General features: G+C 47.4%; 1 protein-coding gene across 3 annotated transcripts in view; it reads left to right on the plus strand.

The window, feature by feature from the left end:
• Positions 1 to 13,176, plus strand: part of CHUK (component of inhibitor of nuclear factor kappa B kinase complex) — a 39,879-nt gene extending 26,703 nt beyond the window's left edge. For all 3 annotated transcript variants that reach the window (XM_074592490.1, XM_074592491.1, XM_074592489.1), the window contains 7 exons: positions 513 to 622; positions 2,127 to 2,176; positions 2,926 to 3,022; positions 3,884 to 4,031; positions 6,417 to 6,553; positions 7,909 to 8,008; positions 12,702 to 13,176. In XM_074592490.1, coding sequence (XP_074448591.1) covers positions 513 to 622; positions 2,127 to 2,176; positions 2,926 to 3,022; positions 3,884 to 4,031; positions 6,417 to 6,553; positions 7,909 to 8,008; positions 12,702 to 12,728 — 669 coding nt within the window. In that variant the 3' untranslated portion in view covers positions 12,729 to 13,176. The remainder of the gene's footprint in view (positions 1 to 512; positions 623 to 2,126; positions 2,177 to 2,925; positions 3,023 to 3,883; positions 4,032 to 6,416; positions 6,554 to 7,908; positions 8,009 to 12,701) is intronic.
• Positions 13,177 to 13,279: the final 103 nt, after the last annotated feature.

Consider the following 13,279-nt stretch of genomic DNA (forward strand, 5'->3'; position numbering starts at 1 on the left):
TTTCTTAACCATGCTGGGGATCTCCAGTGCATGTCTGGCACTGCATAGCTAATCCTCATGCCCAGAAATTTTGTTGTTGGCCCCCTCGTGTCTTTTGTATTGCTTTGAGGAAGATGTGAAATACCGGAGAAATGTCAAACCAAAATGGATATGAGAGGGTAAAATGTGAGAGCACCCTCTGTCCATCCTGTAAAAATGGGAGAAAAAAAATCTTCCCTGCTAGTGCCAGAGAGTATATGTGTGTGCAGCGTGCATCTCAGAGAGAGGATTTATGAAGAAGCTGATTCTTCTCATCCAGTGTGGTTGTTAGAGATTTGGATCTAGGTGATATCATGCACTAAGAAGTTAATAATAGTAACCTCAATTATTGTAGCAGCAGTCAGGTCAGAAAGCTTTTTTCTCCTAAACTCCGCGTGGAGTCAGCCCATTATCCAAACAAGTGTTCTGGGGATCTTTATCTGCTTTATTGCCCTCCTCCTTCAGTTTGGTTTGTAACTGCATGTCCCCATTAGGCTGAAGATATAGGATATCTGGATGAGCAGATCATGGCTTTGCACACAGAGATTGTAGAGCTTCAGAAGAGTCCGTATGCAAGGCGCCAAGGAGAAGTCATGGAGAGTTTGTAAGTCCTTTGCTTGTTAATTTTTTTGCACATAAATGGATGTTGTGTATTTCATTTTCTGAGGGTTTATTTTTAAATCTGTTGGTGCCATCAATGCTTTTGAAACGCACTCCTCACTTTTTGCAAACTGCGAGTGCAGAGCGGTTTGCAGTCGGTTTAAGATCATTTTGCTGGTAAAAGGGAAGATCCCACTACCTGTGGCTGTACATTCCTCATTCCTCTTGAAGTTCGAAGGATCACTTGACAGCGTTATAAGGCAGAACACACAGTAGCTAGACCTGTGGAAACATGGAAAACACAGCTAAGGGGGACAGGACACTTCTGTCACTGACTGTGAAACTTCATCATAGAAGAGGTTGGGCCTAAGATACATGTTGGTCTCAACTGAAAAATGCAGAGGATGTCTTTTTCGTGTTGGAAAAGAGTAATTTTATGGTATTGAGTGAGAAAATTACGAGATCATTGTAAAATCCTGTTAAACATCTTCACTCTGTTTTCAAAGCAAGGATAATTAACAACTCATGGATACTTGAATATTTGGAAACTTGAAAATTGTTTTTTTTCAACAAGTATTAAAATATGAAAGAGCTAAGTGGTATTCCTGATCTTAAGAAGACATAGGAAGCAATTATTGTCATTTGGGCTGTTGCTGAGAGCACAAGTGGCAATTATAAAAGCAATTATAGAAGAGTGGCAATTACCAAATAGCCACCAAGATTGAATAGCCGCTAAATCAGTTGTTAGTAAGAGCTCTTCTGAATGACTCTGAATATTCTGGGAGGAAATGTGCCAGTTCCTGGCATGCTCTCTCGCCTCCCTCTTTGCAGCGCTAGATCAGCTAAGTTGCTTTTCATCCCTGTGTAGTTGCAGGAGCATCAGAACTGGTGTACAGGGGAGGAAGTGGTGGAATGGAGAAACCACCTCTTGCAGCAGTAGCCGACATTTGGAGCAGCAAAGATTTGTTCAAGGATGGAAGCTTCAGTGTTTGACTGCTTTTGAAATACTTGAAAGAAGTAACGCTTATTTAATGGGAAGAAGAGAAACGCTGTCCTCCCGTTTGTGATGCAGCTGTCTCTTTCCATTTGCAGACTGTCACTAAAATTCAGGCTAAAAATGCAGAACAGGAACAAGAATTTCTCAGGCAGTTGTGCAGAAGTACCCAGAGTTACAAAAATGAAGTTTCATAATCAAGGATACCATGGAAAGAAAACACAGCTGAGCCACGTGAAAATTTGAAATTGAAAATAACCTGCAGTTTGTACAGTTATCTGAGAAGAAAATGCATGATTAGAAGAAAAGAGAGACAGCTTTTAGGGAAGGGTTCATTTCCATCACAGAAAGACAATCCTCGTGTTTCAAATGTCATACTTGTACACTAGCTGTAGAGGAAGGTGGCAGCTCCAATGTGTGAGGTTCACCACATCATAACTTAATTGCAGTGCTTTTTTTCTTGAGTCACCTGCCTGTTGCTAACATGTATGAATAATTTTTTTTCTTTTTAAAGGGAACAGAGAGCCATAGACCTGTACAAGCAATTAAAAACAAGACCTCCAGGTATGGAAGGAGATGGTTCACAGACTGTTTCACACTCATACCCCATGACTAATTTTTCTGAATTCAAACACAGAAAATACTGTTTAGGAAAAGGCAAATGATTGTATTAAAGTTAACCAGACTCAAGGGCATACCTTAAGATGATTTCTTCTTTTTGCTGAGCCTAAAGCTCTTCCAAATTCTGTAGTCCTGTTCCTCGGACGTGGGTTTGTCTTTTGGTTTTCACTCTTGGAGCATCTGCCCTGAACGTGTGTCTGCCTTCTGGTGTTATCTACCTTTTTTCCTGCCCCCAGTACTATTGCTTTACTCTCTCCAGACATGGGAGGAACTGCTGTTCCTCTGTCGTCGCCCCAACCCAATGTCAATCTCTTTTCTCCCTCTCCTCCTCTCCACTGATTATACTGGATGGAACTGCGTGTTTGGGGATTATTATGTTCTGAACATAGTAACTGGTGAGCAGAAAGATTTAGTTACTTGTGCATTTGACAGCTGCCTTCAGTCCTTATTGAAGCCGGTATTTAGGCAGCAAGAGTGGCTGGAATTGTATACGTTACTGCGGAAAGAAGAGACATTAAGGAAAAGCTGTGCCTAATGAGAGATTGTGAGAGATTTTAACATATTTCATTGTATTCCAGTTTGTTTGGCTGCACTCATTAAGTCAAATCTTTCCTTGACTCTGGGCATTTGTGTCCAGAGTGACTCCTCACTGAAAGGCATTTTACTAATGTGGTGATTGATGGCCCTTCCAGATCATGCTTACAGTGACAGCACAGACATGGTGAAGATCATCGTGCAGACAGTACAGAGCCAAGACCGAGTTCTCAAGGAGCTCTTCGGCCATCTCAGGTACTTTATGCAGGAAAAAAAACCCCAAACAAATGCAACTTGTGACATTTGTAGCTTTGTAGCAGGAAAGGAGAGGGGAAAACCATGGAGATCGGAGCCCAAAAGCTCCATCCACAGGTATATGTTTCTAATAGCAATATTAATTCTGCTCCTTTGTCTCTCTGTTATGTTTCCACTTACTTTTTAAGACGTATAGCCAATAGGGAAGGGGAGGAGAACGCAATGGCTTGTACTGTTAGCATCCAAGAGTTCACTTTAAAATGAGTCAAAGTCTGCTAAGGTTTAGTCTGGGATTAAAATCTTACGGGGGGAAAAAAAAAATAAAAATAGCGTAACAACTGAGAAGGTATCACAGTGATTTGTTCACTACTTCATTAATTCTTCAAGTGGCTCAGAAAAAATGTCATTATGCAAATCTTGTGGTCAGCAAAGTATGATCTGGTGTTCATTTCATGTGTGGCTTATGCTTGGTAGATCCCATAAAGAAAGTTGTTAGCTATGGTGTGGTCAGCCCACAGAGACCAACACAGACCAGAGAAGATGAATGAAATATCATGGTTGAGTTGCTGTGCTGTCCGTTGTCACGGGGATCCATTTTTGCTTTTCAAATCAGAAGAGCATGTATTGTGGGTATTAATGGTAGTGTCGTCTGCCTGGTCCAGTCTTAACTGGACTTTTGGAAAAGTCCAGGGGTCACTCCAGTCTTGCCAGTTTTGTACCTGCAGCTGTCACAGTGCTGAGCTAAGAGAAAGGGGTGTTCTCACAGAATTTTTCTTGAATCCCAAGGTGAGGCTTTTGGTTTTCCCAGAACGTATCGCCACACAAGCTGGAAAGTAACTTTGTGTTTGGTTTTTATTATAGCAAACTCTTGGGCTGTAAGCAGAAGATCATTGACTTGCTTCCAAAGATTGAAGTGGCTCTAAATAACATCAAGGAAGCTGACAACTCAGTGATGCAGATGCAGGGCAAAAGACAAAGGGAGATATGGCATTTGTTGAAAATTGCTTGCGTAAGTAGCTTTTGGACTATTCATTTGCTCTTCCTTCCAGTGCAGGAGCCAGGGGACATCAAATGAAACACTGAAGAGACCAAAAAGGGAAAACTTCCACCCAGTGGTTGATTTTTATTTTATTTTATTTTTTTATAGAGAAGGGAAGTTTGAGATGCTAAAATCTGACACAAGTTTAGAAAGGGGGTAAACAAATTAATGGAAAAGAAGCCCAGTGGAGGAGTCCTTGGGTCCCAGTAAGTCGTCAAACTGCAAGTCACTGGTGGCTGGAGTACAGTAGATGTGCCATGCCATGTGCCTTGTTCTTACCTTCCCTGAATGTCTAGTGTTGGCTGCTGTTGGAGGATGTATCATAGAATCACAGAATGGTTTGGGTTGGAAGGAACCTTTAAAGGTCACCTAGTCCAACCTCCCCTGCAATGAGCAGGGACATCTTCAACTAGATCAGGTTGCTCAGAGCCCAATCCAACATGGCCATGAATGTTTCCAGAGATGGGGCATCTACCACCTCTCTGGGCAACCTGGGACAGTGTTTCACCACCCTCAGCATAAAAAATTTCTTCCCAATTCCCAACCTAGTCTAAATCTTCCCTTTTTTAATTTGAAGCCATTACCCCTTGTCCTATTGCAACAGGCCCTGCTAAAAATCTTGTCCCCACCTTTCCTGTAGCCCCTTTAGGTACTGGAAGGGGCCCTAAGGTCTCCCCAGAGCCTTCTCTTCTGCAGGCTGAACAACCCCAACTCTCTCAGCCTGTCCTCACAGCAGAGGGGCTCCAGCCCTCTGATCATTTTTGTGGCATCCTCTGGACCTGCTTCAACAGGTCCATGTCCTTCTTACGTTGGGGGCCCCAGTGCTGGGGGCAGCACTGCACATGGGGTCTCACCAGAGGGGAGTAGAGACGCAGAATCCCGTCCCTGGACCTGCTGGCCACAATGCTGGTGATGCAGCCCAGGATGCGGTTGGCTTTCTTGGCTGTGAGCACACATTGCCGGCTCATGTCCAGCTTTTCACCCACCACTACCCCCAAGTCCTTCTCCTCAGGGCTGCTCTCCATCCCCAGCCTGTATTGATACCAGAGGTTGCCCCAACACAGGTGCAGGCCCCTGCTCTTGGCCTTGTTGAACCTCATGAGGTTCACATGGGACCACTTCTCGAGCCTGTCCAGGTCCCTCTGGATGCCATCCCGTCCCTCAGGTGTGTCAACTGTACCACTCAGCTCTGTGTTGTTCACAAACTTGCTGAGGGTGCACTCAATCCCACTGTCTATGTAACTGATGAAGACATCAAGCAGTACTGGTCCCAGTACAGACCCCTGAGGGACACCGCTTGTCATCAGTCTCCATCTGGACATTGAGCCATTGACCACTACCTTCTGGATACGACCATCCAACTAATTCCTCCTCCACCACACAGTCCACCCATCAGATCCATATCTGTCCAATTTAGAGAGAAGGATGTTGTGGGGGACCGTGTCAAAGGCCTTGCAGAAATCCAGATAGATGACATCCGTAGCTCTTCCCTTGTCCACTGATGTAGTCACTCCATCATAGAAGGCCACTAGGTTGGTCAGGCAGGACTTGCCCTTGGTGAAGCCATGCTGGCTGTCTTGCATCACCTCCCTGTCCCTTGGTGCCTTCAGAGACAGCCCTTCACACTGTATCTGTTTCTTGATGTAGCGGGCAATGCCTCCGCCCCTCCATCCTTGCCTGTCCCTTCTGTGAACAGCCTGTAGCCATCAATAGCTGCACTCTAGTCATGAGATTCGTCCCACCAGGTTTCAGTATTGGCAACTAGGCCATACCTTTCTAGCAGCATGGTGGCTTCCAGCTCCTCCTGTTTGCTGCCCATGCTGCGTGCACTGGTTTTCCCTTGGATGGTTGAACTTCAGCCTTATGCATTAAAACTATCATGATTTTAAGGCTCCAAAAGTGAAGTAGGTGCTCCTCTGGTTAGTTCAAGGTGTTTTTTAAGAGTACACTGTTTTTTCTGCATCAATTGTAGTAACTATACCGCTGAAGCAATCCGCTGATTCCACATGCCTACGTTCAAGGTCAGCATGGGAAACATGTATGTCTTTCCCCTGTCAGGAGAGTTGCTGCTGTGCATGACTCACAGTTTAGGACATGGCATTGCCTCCTGATTCTTCGGGGTAGAAGATGTTGTGAACACCACGGGTGACTTGCATGCAGAGACATTTGGTACCAGCTATTTGCAAAACTGTGGAGGATTGTATCATCTGACTTGCCAGCCACAGGCATGGCCTAGATTGTGTGTGTGTGTTACAAATAGTGCTTATGTTTAATCTCAAGTCTTGCATACAAAGTAATTAAGCCTGACTGAATTCTTCCTTTGTCCGTCACAGCAGATTAATTTATTTTTTCTAGACTCAGAGCTCTTCTCGATCACTGGTAAGCTCCAGCCTGGAAGGGACAGCCTCAACTCCAGCAGCCACGTGGCTCCCACACAGCTGCTCAGGGAACGTACCTCACCCTCTGTCATCTGTGGCAACTCCTGAAGATGGGTAAGAGCTGTTGGGAAAGGAAATGAGGCCACTGGAGAGCATTTAGTGTAGCCATTGTTTGACTCTTGACTGGAGTTTTAGTAACTTAGCTCTGGGCATACCACAGCAAAATGCAACAATGAGATTTTGAACCAAAGTGCGGTTTCTTTTCCTGCCCAGGTTCTGGGGCAAGTTCCAGGTAAACCAGGCCGTGTTTAGTGCTTCTTACAGCTTCAGTGATTTTAAAAAGTCTTAGTTCAGATGGAGGTCTGAAGTCGCGGTCAGTACTAAGTAATCCATCTGGTTCGATATCTGGTTTTGTTTTTTTTTTTTTATCTTTCCAAAAAAACGTTTCAGTTGCTCATATGTTATTAATGCTGTAAAAATTCAGGAATTGGGTTGAACTCTTTATGCAGAAACTTACACTTTCTTATCCTGAGCAAGTTCCACATACTACTCTCGGCTAACGCATTGTGCTGTTCATTTCCTGCACATCGTGTTATTCTGTCTTGAGGTTGGATTTGATTATTAAGGCTTCTCTCTCTCAGCCGGGTCTAGCTGAGTAAGAGAGTTGTCAGGAGCTGAGGGGTTTCTCCTCTTTGCTTCATTAGCAATTTTACTTCAAGTCAGCATAACAGAAGGGAAGGCGCCCCTCAAAGAGTGCTCAGCCCTCTATTTGCAGCAGTGCTGGTTTTGGGGGGGCTGGGCAGGGGTTGTGAACATTGGCATCAAACCATTTGGCCAGCTTTTTCTTTTTTGGATTGTCAGGGGAAATGCCTAGGTTCTGAAGATACACATCTAAGCAGGCTTTTGCTGGAAGTCAGTTGATTTTTCTGAAACCTTTTCCTGAAAGCAGCCTTTTCCACTTCCTCTTTTCTGTCTGCTGCTGCACAGCAATTTTCGCCTCTTGAGTAATGTTGGGTGATCACCTTTCAATGGGTGCTTTTCTGGGCAAGGTGCCTTTGGATCGCCTCATAGCTCCTCTTTGAACCGTGCCTTCACTGTATGAGGCACTATACAAAGAGCCAAGAGATGCAAGCCTTACGGGGAGTGGGCAGTGATTTCAGGCCCCTCGTATTCAGCTCAATTCCTAAGTTCTTTTCGGGGTGGTTTGTGGAGTTCCTTGGTAGGGAAGGAGTGCAAATTCACACTTCCAGGGTGAGGATCTGCAGGATGCCACCTCCAGGCATGTTTTTGTGCCTTACAGGGTTTCACCTACAGTTGCAGAGAACTATAAATCATTTTTGGGGGTTATTTGTTTTTTGTGGGTGTTTGTTTTTTGTTGTTTCCCCCCTCCCCGCCCAACACAGAGCATTTTGACATTGGTGTTACTTTGTGTTTTAAATATATCATCTTATGCCCTCCCTTCCCTGCAGGGAAAATTTTGTCCAAGTGATAGAAGAGAATCTGAATTACCTTGAACTCTTTAGCAGTATTTTGCAGGAGGCGAGACAGGAACAGAACAGCAGCATGATGGTAAGTCTGTTGATATATCTCTGAGGACTTGATTTCTAAGAGCCGCAGCTGGGTCCTCTAGGGGTACGGAGAACTCCTTAAATAGGATCATTTGTGGTGACTGTGGCTGGTGTATGGTGTCTGTCGTCCCTCCTGGACTCTGCTAATATGCCGGTCATTATGGAAAGTGGCACTTGGCGCTAGCATCAGCCGAGCGGTCTGCGTGGCAGAACAGGCTGTTCTGTAGGATCCCCTGGTCTCACAGTCCAGAGCTTGCTCTGAATTCTGTTTGCATTCTTGACCAGAGCGTCCTGCTTTGTGTCCCTGCCCTGGAGTGAGCAGCATTCTCCATTTCTAGAGCCCTTTCCTCATAATTCACTGAAGCTCTCCTTAGGGCAAAAGTGGAGCTTTAGAGAGTCCTAAGATGGCTCTTTGCACAAATTGGTGTTTGAAATAGCAAGAAATGACAAAATTAAATAAAAATCACCCAGATGTTTTGACGCAGTCTGGAACTCTGTTTCTGAACTAGTAATTGAGGCCAGGAAGTTACTGCCCAAAAGAGCCCAGTTACCAGAAGAATGAAGTGCACCACAGAATACTGGTCTTTTAGAAGAGGCTCTGTGCTAATTTTAGGGGCTGTATCATAGAAGAATCTGTATAAATATAATAGAAAAGGACAGTTAGGCAAGTAGGTTGACCTGTTTATAATGGAGAAGAGTCAATACAGCTTCTGTTAGCATGAGTTTGTCTCACAAGTTTATTGCAGTCCTGTAAAGAAGTCAAAAATCACAGAATCGTAGAATCATAGAATGTGTTGGGTTGGAAGAGACCTTTAAAGGCCATCTAGTCCAACCCCCCTGCAGTGAGCAGGGACATCTTCAACTAGATCAGGTTGCTCAGAGCCTCATCCAGCCTGACCTTGCCTCCAGGCGTCCAGGCCTCCACCACCTCCCTGGGCAACCTGTTGCAGTGTCTCACCACCCTCAGTGTAAAGAACTTTTTCCTAATGTCTGATCTAAACCTGCCCTGCTCTAGTTTAAAACCATTGCGCCTCGTCCTATGGCTTCATGCCCTTGCAAACAGCCCCTCCCCAGCTTTCCTGTAGGCCCCCTTCAGGTACTGGAAGGGGCTCCAAGGTGTCCCCGGAGCCTTCTCTTCTCCAGGCTGAACAACCCCGGCTCTCTCAGCCTGTCCTCACAGCAGAGGGGCTCCAGCCCTCTGATCATCCTCGTGGCCCTCCTCTGGCCCCACTCCAACATGTCCATGTCCTTCTTGTGCTGAGGACTCCAGAGCTGGACGCAGGAGTCCAGGTGGGGTCTCACCAGAGCAGCGTAGAGGGGCAGAATCCCCTCTCTGGATCTGCTGGCCACGCTTCTTTTGATGCAGCCCAGGATGCGACTGGCCTTCTGGGCTGCAAGCGCACATTGCCTGCTCATGTTGAGCTTCTCATCCACCAGCACCCCCAAGTCCTTCTCCTCAGGGCTGCTCTCAAGCCATTCTCCACCCAACCTTTATTTGTGCCTGGGATTGCTGTGACCCCAGGTGCAGGACCTTGCACTTGGCCTGGTTGAACTTCATGAGGTTCACGCAGGCCCACCTCTCCAGCCTGTCAAGGTCTCTCTGGATGGCATCCCCTCCCTCCAGTGTGTCAACCACACCACACAGCTTGGTGTCATCGGCAAACTTGCTGGGGGTGCACTCAATCCCACTGTCCGTGTTTCTGACAAAGATGTTAAACAGCACTGGTCCCAGTACTGACCCCTGAGGAATGCCACTCGTCACCAGTTTCCATGTGGACACTGAGCTGTTGACCGCAACCCTTTGAGTGCGGCCATCCAGCCAGTTCCTTATCCACCCACTGGTCCATCCATCAAATCCATGCCTTTCCAATTTGGAGACCAGGATGTCATGTGGGACAGTGTCAAATGCTTTGCATAAGTCCAGGTAGATGACGTTGGTTGCTCTCCCCTTATCTACCAATGCTGTGGCAGCATCATAGAAGGCCACCAAATTTGTCAGGCACGATTTGCCCTTGGTGAAGCCATGTTGGCTGTCACCAATCACCTCCTTGTTTTCCACGTGCCTTAGCAGAGACTCCAGGAGGATCTGCTCCATGATCTTGCCAGGCACAGCGGTGAGACTGACTGGCCTGTAGTTCCCTGGGTCTTCCTTTTTTCCCTTTTTGAAAATGGGGGTTATGTTTCCCCTTTTTCCAGTCAGCAGGAACTTCACCAGACTGGCACAACTTTTCAAATATAATGGAAAGCAGCTTGGCGACTTCATCTGCCAGCTCCCTCAGGACGCGTGGATGGATTTCATCCAGTCCCATGGACTTACGCACCTCAGGTTCCTCAGATGGTCCCAAACCTGATCTTCTCCTACAGTGGGCACTTCTTCATTCTCATAGACCCTGCCTTTGCATCCTGCAACTTGGGTGGTGTGGTTGGAGCCTTTGCTGGTGAAGACCGAGGCGAAAAAGTCATTCAGCACCTCAGCCTTCTCCATGTCCTGGGTGACCAGGTCTCCTGACTCCTTCCTGAGAGGGCTCACGTCTTCCCTAGTCTTGCCTTTACCCCTGACATACTTAAAGAAGTTTTTCTTGTTATCCTTGATGCCCCTAGCCAGATTTAATTCTATCTGGGCTTTAGCTTGCCTGATCTGGTTCCTGGTCGCTCAGACAGTTTCTCTGTATTCCACCCAGTCACCCCCTCCTTGCTTCCACCCTCTGTAGGCCTCCTTTTTGCTCTTGAGCTTGTCCAGGAGCTCTTTGTTAATCCATGCAGGCCTCCTGGTGTTTTTGCCTGACTTCTTCATTCTTGGGATGTACCGCTCCTGAGCTTGGAGGAGGAGATCCTTGAATACTAACCAGCTCTCGTGGGCCCCTTTTCCCTCCAGTACTTTTTCCCCATGTTACTGTGCCAAGCAGGTCCCTCAAGAGGACAAAGTCTGCTCTCTTGAAGTCCAGGGTAGTGAGCTTGCTGCATGCTCTCCTCGCTGCCTGAAGGATCTTGAAATCCACCATTTCATGATCACTGCAGCCGAGGCTACCCTTGAGCTTGACACCTGCCACCAGCCCCTCCTTGACAAGGTCCAGCACTGTTCCTCTCCTCCTTGGCTCCTGTACCATTTGAAGAAGAAAGTTGTCATCGACACATTCAAAGAACTTCCTGGATTTCTTGTGCCCTGCTGTGTATCGGGGTGGTTGAAGTCCCCCATGATGACCAGGGTCTGTGAACGCGATGCTGGTCCTATCTGTAAGAACCTTTTTCTCTATTCTTGCATACATTTGACTAGGAGCCTTTCTTTCTTTTTCATTTCTGTTATTACCTTACCAGTATGTCCCATGGCGCACTAGGAACGCTGGCGGCAGGTTTTGCGCAGGCACAAAATGCAGTTTCCAAAGTGAGTACAGTCTGTGCTGTGCCTGAGCACTGCAATAAGTGGGGAGGCATTTTGTATTGAGGCAAACTGAGTGGTGAAATCACGGGATTACTTTTCCGCTGTTAGAGCAACGTAGAATCATCCAGGTTAGAAGGGACCTTTAAGATCATTGAGTCCTACTGCTAACATGACACTGCCAAAACCACTACTAAACCATGTCCCTCAGCGCCACGTCTACCTGTCTTTTAAATACCTCCAGGGATGGTGATTCCACTACTTCTCTGGGCAGCCTTTTCCAATGCTTGATAACCCTTTCGGTAAGGCATTTTTCCTAATAACCATCCTAAACCTCCCCTGGCGCAACTTGAGGCCATTTCCTCGTGTCCTATTGCCTGTTGCTTGGGAGAAGAGACCGAACCCCTCTTTTCAGGGAGTTGTAGAGAGCGAGAAGGTCTCCTCAGCCCCCTCTCAGCTCCCTCAGCCGCTCCTCACAAGACTTGTGCTCCAGACCCCTCACCAGCTTCATTGCCCTTCCCTGGACACACTCCAGCACCTGAGTGTCTTTTTCGTGGTGAGGGGCCCAAAACTGGACACAGTACTTGAGGAGGGGCCTCACCAGTGGAACAATCACTGCCTAGTCCTGCTGGCCACACTATTCCTGATACAGGCTAGGATGCTGTTGGCCTTCTTGGCCACCTGGGCACACTGCTGCCTCATAGTCACCTGGCGGTTGACAAGGCACCCAGGTCCTTGATTCTTTGAGAAGAGAGAGATACTCGATACTGAGCGCCCTTTGTTTACCACCTTGGAAATCGTCGAATCACAGAATGGTTAGGTTTGGAAGCGACCTTAAAGACCATCTAGTTCTAAACCCCTTGCCCTGGGCAGGGACACCTCCCACTAGACCAGGTTGCCTAAAACCCCATCTGTCCTGGCCTTGAACACCTCCAGGGATGGGGCATCCACAGCTTCCCTGGGCAACCTGTGCCAGTGTCTCACCACCCTCAGCGTAAAAAACTTCTTCCCCAATTCCCAACCTAGTCCAAATCTTCCCTCTTTTAATTTGAAGCCATTACCCCTTGTCCTATTGCAACAGGCCCTGCTAAAAATCTTCTCTCCATTTTTCCTGTAGCCCCTTTAGGGACTGGAAGGGGCTCTGAGGTCTCCCCGGAGCCTTCTCTTCTGCAGGCTGAACAACCCCAACTCTCTCAGCCTGTCCTCACAGCAGAGGGGCTCCAGCCCTCTGATCATCTTTGTGGCCTCCTCTGGATGCGAAATGTATATTCAATAGCCATTTCCTGCACTTCCGTTGTTTCCTTGCTTCTTCTTTCAGAGTTTTGATTGGAGCTGGCTGAAATAGCTGAAGGAGCCGATGTGCTGCTGTCTGCCAAGTGCCTGCGTGCTGCGAGGTGGCTTGGCAGCCTTCGATGTGACAAGCCGGAGGGGACTGGTCGCTCAGTCAGCTTGTGTTTTTGTAAACCTTAATGGAGCTGATTGCAATCAGCTTGACGTTGGTCAGCAGCAGATAACACTTTTGGTGGCAACAAAACAGCATTTTGCGGGCTGGTGCTGAGTTGGGCTTTCCACTGATGGAGCAACCGGCTTGTTGGAGACGTGTGATTGCTCCCCAGAACCTTTCCTGGACAAGTCAAGGAGAGCCAAGAGCTGGCGGCCGCTTGAGGGTCTGGGGCCTTCCCGCCCCGGCCCTCCCGCCGCTTGTCACGACTGCCTCAACGTGTGGCACACGAATCTTGTATAGATTGTATCTATTTAACGTGGAATTAACCGCAATAAACGCTGTGAGAGAGGCCGTGTCGTTTCTCCCTCGCTGCTGGCCCTTCGCCGCACCCCGCCGGCCGGGCCGCCGCCCCGCCCCGCGCTGTTGCCGGGCAACAGGGCAGGGCGCCGTAT

The sequence above is a fragment of the Larus michahellis genome, chromosome 6, assembly GCF_964199755.1.
Source record: "Larus michahellis chromosome 6, bLarMic1.1, whole genome shotgun sequence".
NCBI lineage: Eukaryota > Metazoa > Chordata > Aves > Charadriiformes > Laridae > Larus > Larus michahellis.